A 27,419-nucleotide genomic window follows, 5' to 3' on the forward strand; every position below is an offset into this window, starting at 1 on the left:
CAAATTGGAGACACAATTGGTTTGATGGTAGGAAACAGAGAGTAACACTGGAAGGATGCTTGTCGGACTGGAGGCCTGTGACTAGTAGTGTGCCTCAGGGGTCAGTGCTGGGCTTATTGTTGTTTAGAACATAGAACAGTACAGGCCCTTCGGCCCACGATGTTGTGCCGAACTTTTACCCTAATCGTAAGGTCCTAACCTCCACCCCTACCTTATACTATCATCCATATGCCTAGCTAGTAGCAGCTTAAATGCCCCTAATGAGGCCGAATCCACTACCCTCTCCGGCAATGCATTCCACGCCCCGACCGCTCTCTGAGTAAAGAACCTACCACTGACGTCTCCCCTATATCTACCTCCACTCACTTTAAATCTATGCCCCCTCGTAATAACTACCTCCACCCGAGGAAAAAGTCTCTGGCTGTCTACTCTATCTATTCCTCTGATCATTTTGTACGCCTCTATCAAGTCACCTCTCATCCTTCGTCGTTCTAAAGAGAAAAGCCCTAGCTCTCTCAACCTTTCCTTGTAAGACTTTCCCTCCATTCCAGGCAACATCCTGGTAAATCTCCTCTGCACCTTTTCCAACGCTTCCACATCTTTCCTGTAATGAGGCGACCAGAACTGGACACAATACTCCAGATGTGGCCGAACCAGGGTTTTGTATAGCTGGAGCATAACTTCACGGCTCTTGAACTCAATCCCTCTATTAATGAAAGCTAACACACCATATGCCTTCTTAACAACTCTATCCACCTGGGTGGCAGCTCTCAGGGAACTGTGGACATGAAGCCCAAGATCCTTCTGCTCCTCCACACTTCCAAGAATCTTTCCGTTAACCCTGTATTCTGCTTTCAAGTATTTCCTTCCAAAATGAATCAGTTTACACTTTTCAGGGTTAAACTCCATCTGCCACTTCGCAGCCCAGCTCTGCATCCTATCAATGTCCCTTTGTAACTTAGAACAGCCCTCCGCACTGTCCACAATGCGAACCACCTTCGTATCGTCCGCGAACGTGCTAATCCACCCTTCCACTCCTTCATCCGAATCGTTTACAAAACTCACAAATAGAAGAGGACCCAGAACAGATCCTTGTGGTACACCATTCGTAACTGAGCACCATGTTGAATATTTTCCGTCCACTACCACCCTTTGTCTTCTAAGGGTCAGCCAATTCTGAATCCAATCTGCCACATTTCCCCCTATCCCATGCCTCCTTAGTTTCTGCATGGGCCTACCATGGTGAACCTTATCAAACACCTTACTTAAATCCATGTATACTGCATCTACTGCTCTACCTTCATCCACGTGTTTGGTCACCTCTTCAAAGAATTCAATAAGGTTTGTGAGGCATGATCTACCCTTCACAAATCCATGCTGACTATCACGAATCAAACTGTGCCTTTCCAAGTGATCATAAATCCTATCTCTCAGAGCCCTTTCCAATAATTTGCCCACCACTGATGTAAGACTAACTGGCCTGTAATTTCAGGGGTTATCCTTATTCCCGTTTTTGAACAAGGGAATGAAGTTTGCCTCTTTCCAATCTTCCGGCACTATATCCGTGGACAGTGAGGATGAAAAGATCATTGCCAAAGGCCCTGCGATCTCGTCCCTCGCTTCCCATAGAATCCTTGGATAAATCCCATCAGGCCCGGGGGACTTATCTATCTTCAACTCCCTCAGAATTCCTAACACATCATCTTTACTAACATCAACTTCGTCTAGCCTACCTGCCTGTTTCACAACGTCCTCCTTTACAACTAGGTCCCTTTCAGTTGTGAATACTGAAGAAAAGTATTCATTAAGGACCTCTCCTATCTCTTAGGCTCTGTGCACAAATTCCCTTTACAATCCTTGATCGGCCCTACCCTTTCTCTGGTCATTCTGACCAATCTCTCCCTATAACTCAGGCCTACTTGTCCTGGCCGCTCTTCTTTGCACACTTCCCAGTTTAACTATCCTTTTCCTAAAACAGGATGACCAAAATTGTACACAATACTCCAAGTGAGGCCTCACCAATGACTTATGCAACTGTAATATAACATCCCAACTCCTATACTCAATTCCTTGACCAATGAAGGCCAGCATCCTAAATGACCTTCACGACCCTGTCTAACTGTGACGCCGCTTTCAATGAACTATGTACTTGTACTCCTCGGATCTTCTGTTCCACAACACTCCTCAGGACCTTCCCATTTACTGTATAAGTCCTACCTTGGTTTGATCTTCCAAAGTACACCTCACACTTATCTGTACTGAATTGCATTTGCCAATCCTCAGCCCACTTCCCCATCTGATCAAGATCCCTGTGTAATTTTTGATAACCTTCTTCACTATCAATGATACCTCCTAATTTTGTATCATCTCCAAACTTACTAATCATACCTTATAAATTCACATCCAGAACATTTATGTAAATAACAAATAACAAAGGATAACAAATAAATTTGAAGAGAATACGAAGCATAGATTGTATAAACTGGAGAAAGGTACAGGTCCAGGCTATTTGTTGGGGGTGTGGGGAAGAGGGGTGCAGTGGACGAATGGTTGTTTTGGAGTAATAGAAAAATTTAGAGGAAGTTTGTCCAGGTGGGTTAAGGAAATGGAAAGATGTGGCAGAGCCACTTGATCAGATAGTCTGAGTTACAGTGATAGAGAATTCAGTAGACGAGTTAGGTTTAAGGTGGTTTACCGTAGAAAGAAGATGCTAGAGCTTATTCTTATAATATTGAATAATCCTGGAATAGTTAATAGGTTTGACAGAGGAGACTAGGACCTGAACATGTTTTATATTGTCCAGGTAGATCTGACTGTGAATGCATGGTATTGAATGGAAAATAGCTTTGGAATATCTAGCTTGAAAAGACAGTGTTTGCATGTTGACAAATTAGATAACCAGCATATATATTTAATTCAAATGATATATCAAATATGAATTGCAGTGAAGCTACTTTGGGAATTTGCGTCAGAATATACCTTTCAGTGACAACATTTGGAAATGCAAAGGCAAAACAATTAAAACTGACATGTTCATCCGAGGAATACAAAATTGTTCCAATAAAATGCAATTATTTGATTTTCATTCAGATTGTGAGTTGATTGTTTGTTTTTCAGTTGTCCTCATTTTGATTTTGAGTTCATTCGTGTTCAACAAATTTAAGTTGTAAACACATTTAAACACAAATTGATCTGCAGGTGTTCCTCGTTCTAATGCGTCTGACACCTTTACATTGAATTTTTTTCATTGTAACTATTCAAAGCCACAATTGTCTAAGTTCCTATGCTTAGCCTTTTATGGCCATCAAAGAGATCCAATACAATAGAATTACAGCCTAAGACTCACCATGTTTGTTCGCACTTCCCACTTGCTCACACTCTGAACTCTGGTCTTGTGTTCTTCTTTGTATAATAGGTTGTCCATCTGGATCATTTAAACCAAACCAAGGAGAAGAACCCTGTTTGAGCTGTCCAATCAATAGCAGAACTACATCTGAAGGTGCCACAAACTGTATTTGCAGGAATAAATACTATCGGGCAGACAACGACCCATCAGATATGCCTTGCACAAGTAAGTTTACCATCAACAATGTTCCTGCTTGTAGTCTTGACACTTAGTGTTGCAAACAAGGGCAGACATAGTGCTGCAGATAGGATCACTTGGGGACCTTGATATGCATGTGTACCAGCCCCTTAAGGTATCAGGACAGGTAGATAAAGTGGTTAAGAAGGTATACAGTATACTTCCTTTTGTTAGTCAATGGCACAGAGTTCAAGCAGGGAGATTACGTTGGAACTCTATAAAACATTGGTTGGGCCACAGTTAGCGTATTGTGTGCAACTCTGGAATTATAGGAGGGATGTGACAGCACTGGAGAGGATGCAAAGGAGATTTACCAGGATGTTTCCTGGGCCAGAGTTTCAAATTGGAAGAGAGATTGGATAGATTGGAGTTCTTTTATTTAGAGAAGAGGATACTGAGAGAGGACATGATTGACATGTATAAAATTGAGGGGCATGAACAGGTTAGACATGAGGAAAGATTTCCTCTTGATGAAGGTATCACTGAACAGGGGTATAGATTTAAGGTAGGGGCAGGTGTTTTAGAGAAGATGTGAGGAAAAACCTTTCCCACCAGATGGTGGTGGAAATCTAGAACTCACTGCCTGAAAGGGTGGTAGAGGCAGAAACCCTCATAACACTTACAAAATATTTTGTGTGTTTATGAAGTCAACGCATAGAAGGCTGACACATATGCTAGAAAATTGGATAAGAATAGTTAGGTAGTTGTTTTTGGTGCAAATGCAATGGGTCGAAGGGCTTTTTTTTGTGCTGTAGACCTCTGACTCTAGAAGGACAAATTCAGCACTATTTTTCTGGAATCCACAACAACAACTTGCATTTTTACTTGTAACATAATAAAATACCCAAGCTCCTCGTTTTGTTTTTAGTAATTGGTTTCTTCCTTTTTTGTTTCCTGAGCATCTTTCAGATGAGATATTAAACGATCTGTGCTTACAAGTGGATAGGAAAATATCCAATGGCTTTATTTTCAATATCAAGAGAACTATCCTCAGTGCCCTGGCCAAGATTTATCCCTAAAACCAAATAACTTAGATGTCAATACCATATTGCTGTTTCTGGGAGCTTTATGGTTTGGTTGGTGAGTTCCGCTAAGTCATGCAATCATTACAGCAGTGATAACATTTCAAAAGTTCATTATCTGTAACCTACATTGAGGTCGTCAATGATTCAATATTAATTTCTGTCTTTCTTGCTTTTATAGTGCAAATTTTCCAATAGAACTGAAACAAACTTTACACATATAAAGAAGCACGGGGTGGCATGGTGGCACAGTGGTCAGCACTGCTGCCTTACAGCACCAGGGACCTGGGTTCAAATCCATCATCGAATGACTGTCTGTGTGGAGTTTGCATGTTCTCCTCATTGTCTGTGTGGGTTTCCTCCAGGTGCTCTGGTTTCCTCCCATAGTCCAAAGATGCGCAGGTTAGGTGGATTGGCCATGGGAAATGCAGGGTTACAGGGATAGGGGAAGGGGGTGTGATGAGTCTGAGTGGGATGATCTTCAGAAAGTCAGTGTGGACTTGTTGGACCAAATAGCCTATTTCCGCACAGTAGGCTTTCTATGATTCCATGAAGCACTTGTACTGGAAATGCAGTAGGACATGACTCTCCCATCACTTACATTGCTTCACCCAGTTTGCCGCTGAGACTGCCTTCATCCTTGCTCCTGTGACCAACTTTCCATTTCTCTCATGGCTATTTCTCCATTTGTCTATCTGTCTCTTGATTTAAGAGAGGTGTTCAAAATCAGTAGAGCTTGGAGCAAGGGAGAAGTTGTGGCAATTGATGGAAGGATCAAGAACCCCAGTAGAGGATACTGAATGAAGAAGTAATGTGGAAGAAGTATTGACAAAATAAGAAAAGTTGATGTATTTTTAGACAGTGAGTGGCTAGGATCTGAAATTGCATTGCTAAGAATGTGGGGTGGGCAGGTAAATAGTATTTTTCCAAAAGATTTGGATCATTATCTGAGGAGGAAATACTTACAGCCATGTATAAAGGGCATGGGACCAGGATCATGTGAATGACTCTTGTAGAGAGCTAGCGTAGACATGATGGGCTAAATGGCCTCTTTCTCTGATGTAGCCATTGTATAATTTTACGTTTCTAAGGCTCTTGAGTAGATTTGTAGCTCGGGTTTTGGATGCTGTGGTTGGTTGGCTCGCCGAGCTGGTTCTTTAGTTCGCAGACATTTCATTACCCTGGTGGGTAACATCATCAGTGCAGCCTCCAATGAAGCGCTGTTGTGTTTTCCCACCTGGTATTTAAACTCTATGATCCATTGGATTTGATTACCTCATTTCCGGTTTTCCTTCGCAGTGATGTATATATAGAGTCTAGTTCCATGTGTCTGTTGATGACCTTCTTGGTGGAGAACCAGGCCCCTGGGAATTTCCGTGCTTGTCTCTGTTTGGCCTGTCCTAGGATCCTGGTGTTGTCCCAACTGAGCTGGTGGTTCTCCTTATCCGTGTGAATGGAGATGAGTGAGTATTGGTCGTGTCTTTTTGTTGCTAGTTGGTGTTCATGTGCTTTTGTGGACAGTTTTCCTCCTGTCTGTCCAATGCAATGTTTGTCACAGTCCTTGCATGGAATTTTGTATATAGAACATAGAACAGCACAGCACAGTACAGGCCCTTCAGCTCACGATGTTGTGCCGAACTTTTACCCTAATCCTAAGGTCTATCTAACCTCCACCCCTACCTTATACTATTATCCATATGCCTATCTAATAGCAGCTTAAATGCCCCTAATGAGGCCGACTCCACTACCCTCTCCGGCAATGCATTCCATACCCCTACCTTTGAGTAAAGAACCTACCTCTGACATCTCCCCTATATCTACCTCCACTCACTTTAAAATATGCCCCCTCGTAATAGCTATCTCCACCCTAGGAAAAAGTCTCTGGCTGTCCACTCTATCTATACCTCTGATCATTTTGTACACCTCTATCAAGTCACCTCTCATCCTTCGTCGTTCTAAAGAGAAAAGCCCTAGCTCTCTCAACTTTTCCTCGTAAGACCTTCCCTCCATTCCAGGCAACATCCTGGTAAATCTCCTCTGTACCTTTTCCGACGCTTCCACATCTTTCCTGTAATGAGGCGACCAGAACTGGACACAATACTCCAGATGTGGCCGAACCAGGGTTTTGTATAGCTGGAGCATAACTTCACGGCTCTTGAACTCAATCCCTCTATTAATGAAAGCTAACACACCATATGCCTTCTCAACAACTCTATCCACCTGGGCGGCAGCTTTCAGGGAACTGTGGACATGAAGCCCAAGATCCCTCTGCTCCTCCACACTGCCAAGAATCTTTCCGTTAACCCTGTATTCTGCTTTCAAATTTGTCCTTCCAAATTGAATCACTTCACACTTTTCAGGGTTAAACTCCATCTGCCATTTCTCAGCCCAGCTCTGCATCCTATCAATGTCCCTTTGTAACCTAGAACAGCCCTCCACACTATCCACAACTCGACCCACCTTCGTATCGTCTGCGAACTTACTAATCCACCCTTCCACTCCTACATCCAAATCATTTACAAAAGTCACAAATAGAAGAGGACCCAGAACAAATCCTTGTGGTACACCATTCATAACTGAACACCATGTTGAATATTTTCCGTCCACTACCACTACGTTGGCTCTGTCCATAGTGGGTAAAGGATCTTTGGTTCGAGTTAGCAGTAGGCGTAGTTTGTGTGCTACTCTGATGCCCAATGGTCGTAGGAGTCTTGTAGTCAGTTTGGATATGTTCTTGATGTATGGTAGCGTGATAAATGTGTTAGGTTTGATGACGAAAGTGTTGTCCATGTGTCGGATCCATAGTTTGGATCCAACCCAAAACCCAATACAAATCCAACCCAAACTATGGATCCAACACTTTCATCATCATCAAATGGACCAAACTAGAGGAGACACACTAACTAATAAACAACACTCTCACCGGCATCAAATTCACCAGGGAAGAGGAAAAGAACGAACAGCTCCCGTTTCTGGACATCATGGTAGAACGCAGGGCCAATGGGGAATTCCTGACGAAGGTACACAGTAAAGCCACATACACTGACCAAGAATTTCAACAGTAACCACCCCAACACCCACAAACGAAGTTGTGTGAAAACACTGTTTAAATGAGCGACAACACACTGTAGCAAACCGGAACTATGCCAGAAAGAAGAGTATCTCCACCAAGTATTTAAGGACAACAGATACCCGAACAATTGGATCCGACAATGCCTATCACACAAACAACAACAGTAAGATGCTGCGTGCCTTAACACACTCATCATGCTACCATACATCGAGAACATATCCGAACTGACCACAAGACTCCTACGACCATTGAGCATCGGAGTAGCACACAAACCCATGTCAATCCTACACCAACTGCTAACTTGAACCAAAGACCCTTTACCCACTATGGACAAAACCAACGTAATATACAAAATTCAATGCAATGACTGCAACAAACATTGCATTGGACAGACAGGAAGAAAACTGGCCACAAAAGTACATGAACACCAACTAGCAACAAAAAGACAAGACTCACTCATCTCCATTCACATGGATAAGGAGAACCAGCAGTTCGATTGAGTCAACATCAGGATCCTAGGACAGGCCAAACAGAGACAAGCACGGGAATTCCTAGAGGCCTGGTTCTCCACCAATAAAGCCATCAACAAACACAAAGAACTAGACCCTAAATATACACGACTGCAAAGGAAAACCAGAGATGAGGTAATCAAATCCAATGGACCGCAGCGTTTAAATACCAGGTGGGAAAACATAACAGTGCTTCACTGGAGGCTGCACTGATGATGTTACCCAGCAGGGTAATGAGACATCTGTGAACTAATAAACCAGCTTGGTGAGCGAATCAACCACAGATTTTATGTTTGCACTGCCCACAACTCACTGGCCCTCCCCACGACTCTGTAGAGTCCAGAAGATATATAAAGCAAGATTTCTATTTCATAAACCCATCCTATATTTTGAAGTGTTCTGCTATCACAGTTTTCAGGAAATTATAGACCACTGAGTCTCTCATTGGTGGTTAGGAAGCTGTTGGAGGGAATTCTTATAGATGGGATTTACACACATTTGGTAAAGCATGGCCTAATTTGGGACAGTCAGCATGACTTTGTGTGGGCAGGTCATGTCTTACTATCTTGATTAAATTTTTCGAACAGGTGACAAATATGATCAAGGGTAGAGCAGTGGATGTTGTCTACATGGATTTTAGTAAGGCTTTCAACAGGGTCCCGCATGGTAGACTCATCCAGAAGATTAAAATGCATGGGATCCATGGTGACTTGGCCGGTTGGATTCAGAATTGGGGGAAGGGTGCTTTTCTGGCTGGAAGTCCATGACTAGTGATGTTCTGCAGGGAGCCATACTGGGACCTCTGCTGTTTGTAATATAAGGAAAAGTTTATAGTTAATGGCAGGACCTTGAACAACATTGATGTACAAAGAGATCTTGGGGTTCAAGTCCATAGCTCCCTGAAAGTGACCATGCAAGTAGATAGGGTGGTAAAGAAGGCATACGGCAAGCTTGCCTTTATTGGTCAGGGAATTGAGTATAAGAGTCAAGATGTCATGTTGCAGCTTTATAAGATTTTCGTTAGGCCACACTTAGAGTATTGAATTCAATTCTGGTCACCACATTAAAGGAAGGATATGAAGGCTTCGGAGAGAGTGTAGAAGTGGTTTACCAGGATGCTGCCTGGATTAGAGAATATGAGCTATAAGGAGAGGCTAGAAAAACTCGGGCTGTTTTCTCTTGAGCAGCATAGGCTGAAGGGAGACTTCATAAAAGCCTATAAAGTTGAGATGCATAGATATAGTTGAAGAAAAATCTTTTTCCCAGAGTTGAAATGTCTAATACCTGGGGGCATGCATTTAAGGTGAGAGGGGGAAAAGTTCAAAGGAGATGTGAGGAACAAGTATTTTTTTAAGACCATGGTAAGGAGTCTGGAATGTGCTTCCAGGGGTGGTGGTAGAGGCAGATAGAATAGAGGTGTTTAAGGGACTTTATATAAGCACATGAATGTGCAAGGAATGGAATGATATGGGCCACAGCAGGCAGAAGTGATTAATTTGGCACCAGGGCCTGTTCCTATGCTGTACAGTTCAATATTCTGCATCTTTTATAATGGACTTTAGCATTTTCCACACAACTGATCTTTGGTGAACATTTCTGTAAGTCTCTAATCTTTCTCTTCCACCTTTCTTAAATAGTTAGGTTACATTTGCCACCTTCCAAACTGTTCCAGCTACTCCAAAGCCGATAGAATTTTGGAAGATGACCACCGTGCACCCAGTATTTCCAAGCCCACTTTCTTTCATGCTGTGGAATGTGGATTATCAAGTCTTCGTAATTCGTTAACCTTTACCCTATTAATTTCTCTCGCACCATTTCATTATCAATACTGATTTTCTTCAATTCCTCTCTCTTAGTGGATCCCTGGTCTCCAAAAATTTCTGGGAAATTATTTGTGTCTTCATTTTTGAAGACAAAATCAAAATGTGTGTTCCACTCTTCTGCCTTTTTTTTATTCACTATTATAATTTCCCCCATTTCTGATTGAGGCCAAACCTTTACTAATCTCGTCTTCACTAGTCTTTTTCTCATCATATTTATAGGAATTTGGACAGTCAGTTTTCATGTTCCTTCCAAGTTTACTGTCATACTCTACTTTTTCTCTCTTTTGCTGAATCCTAAAATGCTCCCAATCCTCAGCTCTGCTGCCTTTCCTATCAGTTTTATATGTTTCCTCTTTGGATCTAATTTTGTCCCTGTTTCTTTTGTAAGCCATGGTTGAGTGTCCTTTCGTGCTTTATTTTTGCACCAAAAAGAATAAATAGTTGTTGTAATTCATGCTCACCTTTTTTAATGTTAGCCATGGCCTATCCACCCTTTTAGTAACATTCCCCAATCCATCATTGGAAACTTGCACTAATCCTGATTTGCTGCTCTTGTCCCATATCCTTGAATGTTATGATATTTAAAGTACTTTTACAAATATTTTTTAAAGGTTATAATGTTTCCAGCCTCCACTATCTTCCCAGGCAGTGTATTCCAGATTACCACCACCTGCTGAGTGGAAAAAGTTGTTTCTCAAATCCCCTCTGAATCTCCTGCCCCTTGTCCTAAAACTATGCCCTCTCGTGATTGGCCCCTGACCAAAGGGAACAACTGGTCTCTATTCACCCTGTCCGCACCCCTCATAATCTTATGCATCTCAATCATGCCCTCCCTCAGTCTTCGCTGCTCTAAAGGAAACAATCCAAGCCTATCTGGTCTCTCTTTTTAGCCCAATTTCTCCATCCCAGGCAACATCCTGGCAAACCTCCTCTGTACCCCTCTAGTGTTATCACATCCTTCCTCTGGTGAGGTGACCAGAACTGCATGTAGTACTCCTGCTGTGGCCTGACCAACACTCTATAGAACTCCAACATTGCCTCCTTGCTCTTATACTCTGTGGCACGACTGATGAAAGCAAGTGTCCCATTTGCCTTCTTGACTAGCCTATTCACATGCTCAGCCGACTTCGGGGATCTGTGAATTGTTACCCTCTTGATCCCTCTGTTCCTATAAGCTACCCAGTGTCCTGCCATTCATTAAATACTCCCTCGTCTTGTTTCTTCTTCCAAAGTGCATCACCTTACGCTTATCAAGGTTAAATAGGTTCCTTTATTTAGATTTAGGACCCTAGTTTCTGATTCAGCTTTTTCACTTTTCATTTTAATAAACAATTCTATAATTTTATGAGATAACAAGGTGTAGAGCTGGATGAACACAGCAGGCCAGGCAACATCAGAGGAGCAGGAAAGCTGACGTTTCGGGTCTGGACTCTTCTTCAGAAATGGGGGAGGGGAAGGGGATTCTGAAATAAATAGAGAGGGGGAGGCGGATGGAAGATGGATAAAGGAGCAGATAGGTGGAGAGGAGACAGACAGGTCAAAGAGGCGGCGATGGAGCCAGTAAAGGTGAGTGTAGGTGGGGAGTTAGGGTGGGGATAGGTCTGTCCAGGGAGGACGGATAGGTCAAGAGGCGGGATGAGGCTGGTAGGTAGGAGGTGGGGGTGGGGGTTGAGGTGGGAGGAGTGGATAGGCGGGAGGAAAGATGGACAGGTTAGGGACGAGCTGGGCTGGTGTTAGGATGCGGTTGGGGGAGGGGAGATTTTGAAGCTTGTGAAGTCCACATTGATACAATTGGGCTGCAGCGTTCCCAAGTGAAATATGAGGTGCTGTTCCTGCAACTTCGGGTGGCGTCGTTGTGGCACTGGAGGAGGCCCAGGATGGACATGTCGTCCAAGGAGTGGGAGTGGGAGGGGGAGTTGAAATGGTTCGCAACTGGGAGGTGCGTCGGCATCTCCAGCATCGGCAGTTCCTACTATCTATAATTTTATGGTCGCTCTTCCACAACAGATCTAACACGGTGTTAAGCAGGATACTGTCAGAACTAGTAATTCAAGACTGGATATCCATGAGGCACTGTAGATCATCAGCAGTAGCAAAATTGCACTCAAACACAATCTGCAATCTCATAGTGTGGCTTATCCCCATTTTACCATTACCGTCAAGATAAAGGATTAATCCTTTCTCATTGCACAATACTCAGTCAAGGATATCCTGCTCTCTAGTTGATTCCTGAACATATTAGTCTTATAAAAACACTATCCCATTATAAACTCCAGAAAATTCTTCTCTGGTGGATATTATTGATGGCTTGGTTTGTCCAATCTTTACGTGGATTAAAATTCCCCATGATTACAGTTGTACCCTCTAATCTCCTCTTTAATCCGTTTGTTCACACGTGCACTACTGTTTGTGGCCCTATAGTTAGCCCCCCACCAACATTTTCCACCCCTTGGTTGATTTCTGATTTATGGAACCAATTTATTTCCTCATTGTCACTTATTTCCTCCCTTACTAACAGTGCTATTCAATCTGGCTTTTCATGGTTTTAGCTTACTTAGGCTTTATTTGTTGATACAGACTGCACTAACATAAAAACTGTCTCTTCTTGTCATTCTTGTTACCTTACCCCTTTCATTAAGCCCTTTTATCCTTTCTCTTTATTTTTCTGTATCTCTCACCTCTCAAGTCCTCCAATCTCCCATTGTTTACTTATATTTACTTTAAAATCACCTGTTTGTGGAATGTCCTCCTTAATTTAATTGTGCAGGCAATATTCATTGAATGGGTGTGACAGGACTGCAGAGCTTCAGTATGAAATGTTTATCATGAATCACTTGACTGTATCTATAGCATACTGCTGTTTGGCATTCTCACCAGATTGACACCTTACTTTTCAGATATGCCTGCTGTTTCTCCTGGCATGCCCTCATGCACTCTTCAAAGAACCAGGATGAATCCTCTATATTGATGGTAATGGTAAAATTGGGATACGCCAGTCTGTGGGATTGCAGATTGTGTTTGAGTGCAATTTTGCTGCTGATGATGATCTATAATGCCTCATGGATACCTAATTTTGAGTTACTAGTTCTGACAGTATCCCACTTAACACAGTGATAGTGCCACGCGTGATGAAAGGCAGTAACCACATTGTGATTATTCCTGTCAGTACTGCTATTGATGGATGCGGTAACAAGTTGGGGAGGGTGGTTTCAAATAGGTGTTTTCCTCTTGAGTTGCATTCAAGAGAGTATGGTCACAGAGGAAGCTCTAAACAGTGTGGAGCACCTATCTATCATGCAAAACTGGATATCACAGAATAAGAGATAACAAGGTGTAGAGCTGGATGAACACAGCAGGCCAAGCAGCATCAGAGGAGCAGGAAGGCTGACATTTCGGGCCTAGACCCTGCTGTGTTCATCCAGCTCTACACCTTGTTATCTCAGATTCTCCAGCATCTGCAGTTCCTACTATCTCTCTATCACAGAATAACTTTTTTTACAGAATCATTGTGTTTGCACTTGCTCTGAGTCATTGAACTAGCATTACTCCCCGACCTTAAACCTCTAATCCTGCACATTCTTCCTTTTCAGATAAAAATCTAGCTCCCTCTTGACAGCCTTCATGGAACCTGCTTCCACCGTATTCTCAGGCAGTGCATTCCAGACCCTAACCATTGACTGTGTGAGATGTTTCTCTTCCTATCTCCAGAGCTACTTTTGCCAGTTGACCTAAGTCTGTTTCCTCTGGTTCTCAATTCTGTAACCAATGGAAGTTGCTCCCTATCTATTCTGTCCAGACCACAAATAATTTTGAACACCTAGATAAAATCTCCTCCAACCTTTTTCTCCAAGGAATAGAGTCTTAATTTCTTCAAACTAATTATATCTAACTGACAATACAGAACTGGAAGATTCCCAATTGACTTGATCTTCAGTCCAGTAGCTGCAAGTCACATGCAATGAAAAAGAAGCCCCCTAAATACTAACTTGATCAAACTTACCAAAGCATTGACTGCCTGAGCAGAGGCAGTCTGTTGAAGCTACTAGAGAAAATCAGCTGTCCACTGAAGCTGCTATGTGTGATCTCCTCCTACTTCCATGACAAGGTCAGGTATGACAGATGACACTAAAACCCTTTGGGGCCAAACAGGGATGTGTTCTGGTGCTGAAGCTCATTGGTATATTCTTCTCATTGTAGTTGACACATGCCATTTAGAGGGTGCCTCAATGCATACCAGAACTGATGGAAGCTGCCCAGCCTTATTTACCTGGGTTCCAAGAGAAAATCTTCATCAGACAGTTTCTCTTTACTGATAATGCTGCACTATCCTTCCACACTGAGGAAAGCCTCTGTCAGTGTTTGACCTGAAGAGTTATATTGCTGTTACTCTATCCATAAATGCTGCTATATCCACTGTATTTGTGGATGACACTAAAGTCGGTGGAGTTGTGGATAGTGCGGAAGGATGTTGCAGGTTACAGAGGGACATAGATAAGCTGCAGAGCTGGACTGAGAGATGGCAAATGGATTTTAATGCGGAAAAGTGTGAGGTGATTCACTTTGGAAGGAGTAACAGGAATACAGAGTACTGGGCTAATGGTAAGATTCTTGGTAGTGTGGATGAGCAGAGAGATCTCGGTGTCCATGTGCATAGATCACTGAAGGTTGCCACCCAGGTTGATAGGGTTGTTAAGAAGGCATACGGTGTGTTAGGTTTTATTGGTAGAGGGATTGAGTTTCGGAGCCATGAGGTCATGTTGCATATGTACAAAACTCTGGTGCGGCCGCATGTGGAGTATTGCGTACAGTTCTGGTTGCCGCATTATAGGAAGGATGTGGAAGCATTGGAAAGGGTGCAGAGGAGATTTACCAGGATGTTGCCTGGTATGGAGGGAAGGTCTTATGAGGAAAGGCTGAGGGACTTGAGGCTGTTTTCGTTAGAGAGAAGAAGGTTAAGAGGTGACTTAATAGAGACATACAAGATGATCAGAGGATTAGATAGGGTGGACAGTGAGAGCCTTTTTCCTTGGATGGTGATGGCTAGCATGAGGGGACATAGCTTTAAATTGAGTGGTGATAGATATAGGACAGATGTCAGAGGTAGGTTCTTTACTCAGAGAGTAGTAAGGGCGTGGATCTTATAGAAACATATAAAATTATGAAGGGAATAGATAATATAGAAATAGACAGGATGTTTCCACTGGCAGGTGAAGCTAGGACAAGAGGGCATAGCCTCAAGATTAGAGGGAGCAGATTTAGGACTGAATTGAGAAGGAACTTCTTCACCCAGAGGGTTGTTAATCTATGGAATTCCTTGCCCAGTGAAGTAGTTGACGCTACCTCAGTAAATGTTTTTAAAGATAAGGTAGATATTTTTTTGAACAATAAAGGAATTAAGGGATACGGTGAGAATGCGGGTAAGTGGATCTGAGTCCACGAAAAGATCAGCCATGATCTTATTGAATGGCGGAGCAGGCTCGAAGGGCCGGACAGCCTACTCCTGCTCCTAGTTCTTATGTTCTTATGTTATGTCCTTATGAATGCCCTGCCTGCAACAGTAGTAGACTCGCCAACTTTAAGGGTATTTTAAATGGTCATTGGATAAACATATGGATGATAATGGAATAGTGTAGGTTAGATGGACTTCAGATTGGTTTCCCAGGTCGGCGCAACATCGAGGGCCGAAGGGCCTGTATTGCGCTGTTATGTTCTATTTTCTATGTATTTCTATTTTGTGTTCCATTCTCCACATTATTTTGCTTTTATGAAATAGGAAGATAAGCAGGCCACAAAGGAGCACAGAGGAAACAGAGACTAGTGAATTACACACCTCACCCACTGTCTCCCTCCCCAGCAAATTTGGCACAAATGGCATGGAACTCCGGCATCATACCAAGCAATACTTAATACAGAGCCAGGAATCAGCCATTTCTGAACAACATCTAGTGCACGTATATCCAAAAGCTATTCACAGCATTACTCGTGTGGTCTGAGCAATATCCTCAACAGTTAAGAAGTACTCAGCGATCTTCCATGTTACAGTGGATAAGATTTTGCAAGTGCAGCTTTGTTTGTGTGATCAGGATGATGTGTTGACCATGACCACAGAGGAAGAGAACCTTCATATTATAAATAAAATGCTGAAGAGGCTGAAAGATCCCAGTGTGAATTTGGAATGGTGTAGGCAGTGCTTTGTGCAGCCAGATCTTATCCTGAAAATCAATGACAGGACTATAGTACAGAAAGAATACATAGACATGACATTCCATGATCTAAACCAAAAGAGGTCAGAGATTAAGTCCTTACAAGGCATAGTCCAATATTACTCAATGTCTACCTGAGGTTGTATCTGTGTTTGCAGTACTGTGTAATTGTTGACAGCAATGAAAAGGGAATGACATAAACCACAGCAAGAGACTTGTGATGCATATAAAAGAATAATGAGTTACTACAGCTTGACCTTTTAAGTTATGGAGTTGGGGTGATAATCAGTCATTTCATTGATCAAGAAAAGACACATTTAGATTTGTGGTGTATATACCAACCAAGAATGAAAGCAACTATACAGAGATGGAAAATTATTATAGATGGATTTACCTTTGGAAATAAAATGTTTCATTGTTTTTGAGTAGGAAATCCCTAGTAGCTACTTTGGGTCCAAAGTTTGCGATACCAACAATAGACGTATTAAGGATGGACCATTGGGCAACTTTTAAAAGCTGGATGTTTTTAATAAAACAGGAACTATTGGTTGATTTGAATCATGAAACAGTGGTGGCAAAGTGGCCTCATGGCACCAGGGGCCTGGTTTGACTGTGTGGAGTTTGCACGCTGCCCTTGTATCTGTGTGGGTTTCCACTGGGTGCTCTGGTTTCCTTCTGCAGTCCAAAGATGTGCAGGTTAGGTGGATTGACCATGTTAAATTTCCCATTGTGTCCAGGGATGTGCAGGCTGGGTGTGTTAGCCATGGGAAATGCAGATTATAGAGTCGGGGTTTGGTTGAAATTCTCTTCAGAGGGTCAGTGTGGACCCTGGCCTGTTTCCACAGTATAGGGATTCTATGTTTCTAAACAAACTATGACAGAGTCATGTTACGACACAGGGATAGCAAGCTAAATCAGATTAAAATCATTATGGCTGCATTTGCAGCACAGTGAAATTAATATATTCAGTGACCTTCATAATTGCTCAATTGTTCCCAACTAGACTTTACAAATAACAGATCTTGGGCACCAAGTTTATAGTTTTTGTTCAAGTTAACAATTTATTCTTAATTTTGTCACATTGCCAGGATAAAGCTGAACAATAAGATAATCTAATTAATATCTATCATTTAACTCAATTTTCTTTGAGCAAGACTACCCACCCAACACTCTGTCAGACAGTCAAAGGCAGTTAAGGCATAAATGAAGAGAAATTAAAGGACTTGTAACTTTCTAGTTTAATTAAATAGTTTTAAATGATAGTGCCAAGTCTTTGTACAATCTTTGAATAATGAGTTGTTCAGAAGCACATACTGTATATCCCATTTGTTATGGACCAAACCAGACGCCTTAAAAATGTATCAAAATAGTCTAAACCCTAACATTTTCTTATTTTAAAGATAAGGATAAGGTGCTGTGTTCCAAATGCAATTCATTTGGTCAAACACCCTTGGCAAAGGGCTAATTGAAAAAACAGATTATCTCACATGCAACTCCAGTAGCCCAGGAGGAAAACATGAAGAAAAGTCAGAGTGTAGCAGGGAGAAATGTATTGCAGCAACAGACCCAGAAACAACTGCTACTGAAAAACTAAGAAACTAAAAATGTGGTTCTGTGAGACCTTGACCATACCCATTCGGGCTGCTTCTAGTATTCCAACATTTTAATAAAAGCAAAGTCCAAGGCCTCACAAGATGTTTACTTTGAGTTTTCAATAGACATCTCAGTACCTCTGTCTTAAAACCTTACTTAAAAAGGACAAAATAAAGCCAAAGTATCACCATCTCCCCCCCCCACCCCTTAACAAACTAAATTATTAATATACAAATATGGCATCATTTTCAAAAACCTTCAGTCCTACACTATTAGTGAACAGTGTCAGTAGACTTCCGGAAGAATTAGCATCTGTCAGTACAAAAGAGGCCCTTCAACCAATTGACTTTGCACTGCCAAAAATATACTACTACTGACATTATGCCTACGTTCCCATACTAGGCCCATGGCCTTTCATGTTATGACACTTCAAATGCCCATCCAAGTTCTTCTTAATGGTTGTGAGGTTTCCTTGCTCAACTACCCTCCCAGGCAGTGCATTCCAGACCCCCACCACCTTCTGTGTGAAAATGTTTTTCCTAAAATGCCCTGTAAACCTCCTGCCTTTTACTTTGAAATTATGCCCCCTTATTATTGACCTTTTCGACGAAGGAGAGTTAAAGCTGCTTTCTATTCACCATGCCCATGTTCCTCATAACCTTATACACCTCTATCAGGTCCCCCTTCAACCTTCTGTGCTCCAAAGAAAACAACCTGAGTTTATCCAGCGAGCCCTCATTGCTGAAATGCTTTATCCTATGTAACGTCCTGGTGAATCTCCTTTGCACTCCCCCTCCAGTGCAATCACATCCTTTTTATAGTGTGATGACCAGAACTACACACAGTATTCTAGCTGTGGCCTAACCAAAAGGTCTTTACTACTCCAAGATGACCTCCCCAGCTGTTATAATTTATGCCATGACTGATGAGGGCAAGTGTCCTATCTGCCTTTCTTAACTACCCTATTAACCTGTGCTGCCATCTTCAGGGATCTGTGGACAAACACCCCAATATTCCTCAGTTATTCTGATCTTCCCAATGTCTTACCATTCACTGAGTGCTCCCCTCATATTGTTCCTTCTTTAAAAGTGCATTACCTCACATTTATCAGTATTAAATTCCATCTGATTTTCCCATCTGATCAATCCTCCTGTAACCCAAGACCACCTTCCTCAGTGTCAACTACTTGGCTACTCTTTTTGTCATCCACAAACTTACTTATCAATCCTCTCACATTTTTATCTACATCATTTATGAATATCACAAACAGTAAGAGACCCAGCACTGATTCTTGTGGTACACCACACCACTGCACACTGGGGTCCAGTCTCATAAACTACCTGCTATCTTCTGTTTTGGATCCATCTTGTCAAGTTACGCTGGGTCACATGAGCTTTTACCTTCTTTATTCTATGTGGAACCTTGTCAAAGGTATTTGCTGTTTACTTTTTTTTAACAAATTGGAATTCTTTTCTCAGAACATCCAACAATTCTTTAACTGGATATAAAACTAGGGAGAATATAACATGGAGCAGCCAATCCCAAAGCTTCCAAAATCACTCTGCACTGGCTAGAACCAGTTGTCCCTTTTTTCCTTTTTTTTTGTTTAATCAATGTTCTCTGTGTTGGCTAGTTAGCATCAGTCCTTCTTTGTTTGGCCAACTCAACATACAAGCAGCTGCCAGCAGTGAACATAGCAGCATTCAATGCCAATTCCTCTTCAATATTCTTAACATCGGTAAATAAGTTATATTATTTTCCAGGACATATTCCCAAAAGCAAACATTTGTTCTTTTTGAAACACACAGCTGTTCAAAGTTCAACTAACCCTAACGTCAACTCACAGTTCAATCAAGAAGAATGAGAAAACTAAAAGAAAACAGTATATTATCAACAAGAGGCTGACAGGACATTTTAAATTGGACAAAGTGAAATAATGCATTAAAATCAATGAAAAGAGTGTTGTAAAACAAGACAACAATTATGCAGTAGTGGTTAATGTTACCTTTGCAGGACAAACCTCTATGAGGAATCACTGTATTAAAAATACATCTACATTACAATACATCATTTAATAATGACATTTTAGGTGTCAAAACAATTTATACTTGTCATTCAAAATGTTCCCAACTCCTAGGCAACCTTCTCCGAGTAGATAATAATTTTCCAAGGAGGTTTTACTGAAATGGCTTCCAAAACCCAGACCTACACATGAAAATTGTGCTGGAAGAAATACAACTTTCCTGTGGTCCTCCACAAATGGGGAAAAGGTACAAATGTAGTCTACAAACTGCAGAGAAAAATTATTTCCCCAGTGAAAGAACAACTGATGTCCTGCTTTTGCATCTCCTCCGGATTTGATTTTAGCCTACAGAAGCTGATAGGGGAAGAGCTCAGGGGAATTTTGACTGTCCCACCCTCTCAATGCTGAAGCCTCAGGGATGACAGTTGGCATTTTTTTCCTTGTATCTGTATCACCTGCAACATATTTAAGTATTCATCCAGATACTTCTTAAATGTTGTGAGGGTACTTAACTCCACCACTCTCTGGGTGAAAAAAAGTCTTATATAGAAATGTTGATAGAATTTTCTGTCACTTCAAAGCTTATAAACCAATATACAACTCACCTCACTGTCTCCATGCTCTATTCTAAACAAAGTTGCTGCATTAAGCAGAAAGATTGCAACTCTTAACAGGTTGAAGAAATGTTACATAATCTTATTAACTTGAGTGGTCAAAGACTTGTAAGTTCGGTTTTCAGTATTGGTTATAAATTGTCATCTTATTAGTTCTAATGCTTGTAATTTCTTTTGTTTTTTTTTAACCAAGCGACACCCTCAGCCCCATTGGGAGTTATCTCCAGTGTGAATGAAACATCCCTGAACTTGGAGTGGTCTGCTCCTCATGAGACAGGTGGCCGGGAGGATGTGGTTTACAATGTGATCTGTAAGAGTTGCAATGCAGGCCGCAGCACCTGCACTCGATGTGGAGACAATGTGCAGTTTGTGCCACGTCAGTTGGGTTTGACTGAGCCTCACGTTTACATCAGCGATCTGCTTGCCCACACACAGTATACCTTCGAGATCCAGGCTGTGAATGGAGTGTCAGATCAGAGCCCTCACCCACCTCAATTTGCAGCTGTCAATATTACCACCAATCAAGCTGGTAGGAAATATGTATTTTTGATTTGTGTGTCTGAATGTGATGAAGAAGTCTGGCAGTGTGACTTATTGTATGATGAAACAAAATAATTCCAAAGACCCCACTGATATTTCTGGTCTTGAATTACAGTTTCCTAAATCTCTTGAACAATTTTAGTCTGTCCTGCTTCTGATTCGATTTGTTTTAGTGACACCATCAATCTTCTGGTGCAGTTGTTGTCCCCCTGTGATACCATTCTTGAATCTGTTGCTTTGTTGCTTATTGAGTAGGTGGGGCTGTCATTCTGTATAGTGAAGGAACAGTAGATCCCATAATGGTGGCATCGGACCCTTGCAGACAAGATTATGAAAAGACATTGTTGCCTCAATAGACACTTTCCACTTATATGTTCTCTTCTGAAATTCTTTCAGAATGCCAAATTGTTTCAAAATATCTCATCCATTGATTGTTTTTATTGTTTTTTTTAATTTAGAGCCATCTGCACCTGTCACAATTTACACAATGCATTGCTGCATAGGAGGCTGAGTTTCAGGGCATTGACATAAAAACAATTTGGTAGTTTGGTAGTGTAGAGCTTGACTATTGTTTAAAAACTTGCATTTTGTAGAAGCTTTTCATCTTGCACTCATTAGGACAATTCAAAGGATACTAATTTGAAGGGCAAAGCCAACATTTACCACGTGAGTGTGCTGAATGCTTAGCAGTAAGTGTAACTATTGATACTGTATCCGTTCATGCTGATTGACAGTTAGTTGCCAAGCTTTGTTTAAATTTTAGAACAAGCAGTTTGACTTAAATTTACCAGCAAATGGTTGTTATCTATTTTGTTGAGTTAAAATAGGCACAATGTGTGTACATGTTCATTTTTCCTCGGCCCTGTGTAATGATATATGTGGCATTCAGTACCAGTGTCCCACAGTGCAAGCCTGACTGCCAGTCCAAAATTGCTTGTCAGTGTAATTCTGCACGTTCAACAACTGCAATCACAAACACACACTGAAATGTCTAAAAATCACCATCTATTGTTGAAAACAGAAAATGGAAATTGACTTTGTAAATGGTCTGAACAAAAGCCTGATGATTAATCGTGAGTTTACACTTCAGTGATCACATGCTTTGCCGAAACTGCTGGGCCTTGTCATGTTTCAACTTGTTTGAAGATCCATTGATGACTGAAATTACCTCTAAATGTATAAGATTTAAAATGGACCTGAGTGTCAACTTTTTCACACAGAGACTCGTGCATGTATGGAATGAGCTGCCAGAAGAAGTGGTAGAGTCAGGTAAAATTCAACATTTAGAAGACATTTGGACAGCTAAATGAATAGGAAAGATTTAGAGGGATATGGACCAAACACAGAAAAACCGGACTAGTTAAGTTTGGGATACCTGGTCGGTTGAACCGAAGGGTCTGTTGCTGTGCTGTATGGCTATATGACTCTATAATTACGGTGGGGATCGAATAAAGATCTATTACATTCCAATTAAAATAAGGCTGCACTATTCCTGTATGAGATCCTGGTGATAGTTATTTGGAGTGCTTTGTGCATTTCTGATCAATTAGTCACAAGCATATTATTAACCTGACAAGCGACAGAATCAAATAACAAAGGTGATTCTAGATGTCAGACAATTCATTGGCAATCACTCACTCAACCAGGAAATTCTAGTTGTCCATTCTGTAGGTCATTGCATGACTGATGAGCCCAATCTCTAGATTCCCATCTCCAAACACACAAGGCACAAGTGGTCCATGGAATTGAGATTGTTGGCATTCTCTTCTCCAGTTCATTTGAATATAGGACTACCATCCATATTAGTTTCTCTGAATGTGGGTCTCCAATGCATTGGCATCTAAGTTGCATTTCTTTAGGGAAGTCTTCAGGGAGTTTCTGAAATGCTTCCTTTGTCCTCCTCTCATTTGAGTGCCTTCCTTGAGCTGGGTTAAGAAGATTTGCTTCAGCAGTTGGAATTCGGGCATCCTGAGCGCATGGCCGGCCCAGTGGAGTTGGTTTTGGATGATCATGGCCTCAATGCTGATGCTATAAGCCACTTCAAGAGTGCTGATGTTAGTACGCCTGTCCTCTCAGCTGATGATGAGACTCCTTCTCAAATTAACTTCAATGGTAATTAGCAAGGGTCTTGAGGTGGTATCTATGCGTAATCCAAGTTTCGGAGCCAAATAGAAGAGTTGAAAGGATGACTGTCTTATATACAATGATCTCTGTATCAGCATCGATGTCATGGTTTTCAAAAACTCTCATCTTTACGTGGAGATCGCAGATTAAATGCAATGTTGTATCTCCACATCAGTGTCAGCCTTAGATGAGAGGCAGCTTCCCAGGGCGGAAATTACTATTTCGAGGGGGCATAATTTTAAGGTGATTGGAGGAAGGTATCGGGGAGATGTCAGAGGTACGTTCTTCACACAGAGAGTGGTGGGCATGTGGAATGTGCTGCCAGCAGTGGTACTGGAGTCAGATACTTTAGAGGCCTTTTAGCGACTCTTGGATAGGCACATGAAGGTAGTAAAATGGAGGGATATGCAGGGTAGATTGATCTTAGTAAGATAATAGGTCGGCACAACATCGTGGGTTGAAGGGCCTGTACTGTGCTGTACTGTTCTATGTTCTATGTTCTATGTTCCCAGGTAAGGGAAATATTCCGTGCTTGAGAGGAATTCTTAATAAAGGGGTGGACCAGAACCTGATCTTGGATGGGTTGGTAAAGAATTTGGGTCTTCTTGATATTGAGACTGAGGCTAATTCATTGATATGCTTCTGCGAAGGCATTAAGCGAGGCCTGAAGACTGTCTTCTGAGAGGGCAGAGATGACATTGTCAATCGAATACTGAAGTTCCACAAGTGAGGTTGGCATAGTTTTCTTCTTGGATTTCATCCAGTTACACCACCTACCAGGTCCAGATCAAGAGTATTCTTCCAGTATTCAAGTGGAAGGAATCATGTGTCAGAAGGTACAGTGATTTTGAATGGCTGCGAAATGAACTTGAAAGGGGAGGCAAAGTTGTGATGTCACCATTACCTGGAAAAGCACTATTTCATCAACTTCCATTTTGGAGGGGGGGAGGATGGAATATTCGACAGTAGTTTCATAGAAGAAAATTGAGGTTGAAAAGTGTCTGCAGGAGGAATGGGTATCTTGTTCTTGACAAGCTAAAGAATACTGACAATGAAGATGAAGAAAAGGGTGAGGGCAATGACACATCCCTTCTTGACCCCTGTCTTCACTCAAAGGATTCTGACATATTACCATAATTGAGGACTGTTGCCAATATCTTGTCGTGGAGGAGATGGAGGATGATGATGATTTTCACTGGGCTGCTTACCTTTGACAGGTTCTTCTATAGCACTTGCTGATTGACTAAGTCAAAAGGCATCGTAAGATCAGTGAAGGTAGTGTAGCATGGTTGGTGTTGTTACTGGCATTTGTCGCAGAGTTGTTGAGCAGTAAAAATCATGTCCACAGTTCAACTGTATGGTCAGAAGCCATTTGGCTTTCAGGAAGGCATTCCTCAGGGCATTTGAGTGATGATCTTCCTTGCAATAGAAAGTGGGAAGATTCTGTGGTAAGTTCCCATCGTCCATTTTGTCTGCTTTCCTGAAGACAGTGGTGATGGCAGGATCCCTGAGATTGGCAGGGTTTTGTTCTTTATTCCAGATTTTCAAGAACATTTGTCGAGTAGGCTCTGCTCCTCCAAGTTTGAAAATCTCCATAGAATTCCCATCTCCAGGTGTGGCTTTTCCATATTTCTTTCTGTTATAAAGTGGAGGCGGACCCCCAACACCACCACCACCACCCCCCCCCCCCCCACCCCCGAGAACTAAAACCGATACACCCAAGGGGGAGCACTTCGTCCCATAATCAATAAAAGGGGTATAACCTGTTTTTCAGTAACATCTATTGGTTAAATAAAATTAATCCCTGACATTCACTTTAACATCAACAAGTAACAATTTATTTATCTAACTCTAACAGAGAACAAATTAACTAAACCATTAACAAACGGAATAAATCACTTCTAACTACTAACTATTCCCGAATAAAGTAAGATTCTAATGGTATGCTGTTCCAATAAATCCCACTTACATAAAAAAAAAGAATTTGGTCTCTCGAATTTACAGCCAGGTTATCTTCTGGAATGTTCTGTGCCTTCTCCATCAAATCTTCTGTCAGGAATATTAACTAATTGTGCCATTTGTACCATTTTTATTTAGATGGTGCTTTTTCTAAGGTATAGAGGAGGCTTCGGAGCCAACGATTCTCTCTTGAGAGCTGAGGGCCATTAGCTCTGGCAGGTGGCACTAGCTCTGGGGTCTTTGTTCAACTGCCCCCTTTTTATACCCTTGATGACATATCAATATTCCTTACAATAGGATTGGTCCTATGTTGTCAAAACCATCAGATTTAAATTTAATAGTTTTTTGATATCTAAGTACCTGGTTCAAATTGGCTAAATTCAAAACCTGTTCACTTGGTAAAAATAAAACTGCTGCTGGCCTGCCCATTGTATGACCTTTCAATACAAATGTTTCAATTCACTTCCATTTTAAATCTCTAAGCACAGAAAAAACACATCTTTTAAAAGGACCATGCAATGCTCCCCACTTAGCACATTACCATCATCAATTCTAACTTCTTGCCTCCCAATCCAACACCTATCCCCTTAAGATAAAAAAAAATCATTATGAGAAAATGGCTTCATTTTTTCTTTGTTTTAAACCTTAACTCCATTATATTACTAGATCCATAGCCCATTAATCTAGTGTTACATAATGCATATCAAAACTATTTATATATAACATTGGACACTACCATTTCTACCTCATATTAGCAATTTTCCTTTAAATACTCGATAAAGTATCCACGATAATATTTTCATGACCAGCAACATGTACAATCTGTAAATTAAGTGCTTGTAAAGTCAGATTCCAACAAAATAATCTGGTATTCTTATCCTTAAATCTTTCCAGAAATGTCAAAGGATTGTGATCAGTATACACAATCGTCTCTGATGTATGGTTTAAAAGATAAATATTAAAATGTTGTAAGACCATTAGCAAATTCAATAACTCTTTTTCAATGGTTGCTTTCTTTTTATAGTAGATATTGAGTTTTTTTGAAAAATAACCAATTGGCCTTTCAATTCCACAATCATCCTCCTGTAACAACACAGGTCCGACACCTACGTCACTTGCATCAATGGTGACTTTGAAGGGTTTCAAAAAGTTTGGCATGACTAAAACTGGTGCAGTGATTAACACTGCTTTTAAATTTCCAAATGCCTCCTGGCATAGCTCTGTCCACCAAAATTTTGTGTTCTTTCTTAACAAATGGTGGTGCATGGTGCTACTATGCTACTAAAGTTTGGTACAAATTTCCTGTGGAATCCGCTCAATCCTAAAAATCATCGAACTTTCTTCTTCGAGGATGGGCTTGGAAATTCCTCAATGGCCTTTGTCTTCATGTTCCTTGGTGTCATCCGTCCGTATCCGATGTGCCCTAAGAACGTTGCTTCCTCCTCTGCCAAGTTTATGACCAACTTTGCCTTCCATAGTCTCTCAAAGAGCTCTGCCATATGCTCCATTTGATCTCTCCACGAATGGCTAAAAATCACTAAGTCATATATGTAGACAGCACAGTTAGTCAATCCTGCAACAACTCTGTTCATAAGCCTTTGAAAAGCAGCTGGTGCATTTTTCATTCCAAGGGGCATTTCCTTAAATTGATATAGCCTATTGGGGATTACAAAATGAGAAACTTCTTTTGCTGTCTCCAACAAAGGTATTTGTCGGTAACCACGAAGAAAGTCCAACTTTGTGATGTAAGTGGCTTGTCCTACTTTTTCCACACAATCGTCCAGCCTTGGAATTGGGTATGGGTCATATTTGGTCACAACGTTGACCTTCCAATAATCTATGCAGAATTGTTGAGTACCATCAGGTTTGGGAACCAACACAATTGCCGAATTCCACTCGCTTTGATTCTTCTCTGTGATATCTTCTTCACTTCACTTCCTTCTAAGCCTGTGCTGCTTTGAAAGGATTAAGCCTGTAGGAGTGTAGTTTTACTGGAACAGCATTCCCTACGCTAACCTCATGTACTATGGCATTAGTCCTCCCCATTCTATTTCTACATAGGTCCTCATAAAACTGTAACATGTCTTTCAGTTCAGTTCTCTGTTCCTGGGACAGATAGTTCACAATCCTATCCTATTCCTTAAGGACTTCCTCATTATTCAATTTATTCTGAAGCATATCAAAATCCAAATCATTTGGATTTTATTTCTCACTCTGCAAGGCAGTGACTAATATCTGTTTCTCCAGTTCCATTTCCCTGTCATAGTATGGTTTCAGCATGTTCACATGACATACCTGATAATAAAGTGTAGAGCTGGATGAACACAGCAGGCCAAGCAGCATCAGAGGAGCA

At 41.4% G+C, this 27,419-nt stretch overlaps 1 protein-coding gene across 1 annotated transcript in view; it reads left to right on the forward strand.

Moving 5' to 3' along the window:
• Positions 1–27,419, forward strand: part of LOC109922779 (ephrin type-B receptor 2) — a 383,441-nt gene that overhangs the window by 238,396 nt on the left and 117,626 nt on the right. Inside the window, exons 5-6 of the mRNA XM_048614910.1 lie at positions 3,416–3,571; positions 20,637–20,972. Coding sequence (XP_048470867.1) covers positions 3,416–3,571; positions 20,637–20,972 — 492 coding nt within the window. The remainder of the gene's footprint in view (positions 1–3,415; positions 3,572–20,636; positions 20,973–27,419) is intronic.

Source organism: Rhincodon typus, chromosome 31 (genome assembly GCF_021869965.1).
Source record: "Rhincodon typus isolate 14 chromosome 31, sRhiTyp1.1, whole genome shotgun sequence".
Taxonomy (NCBI): Eukaryota; Metazoa; Chordata; class Chondrichthyes; order Orectolobiformes; family Rhincodontidae; genus Rhincodon; species Rhincodon typus.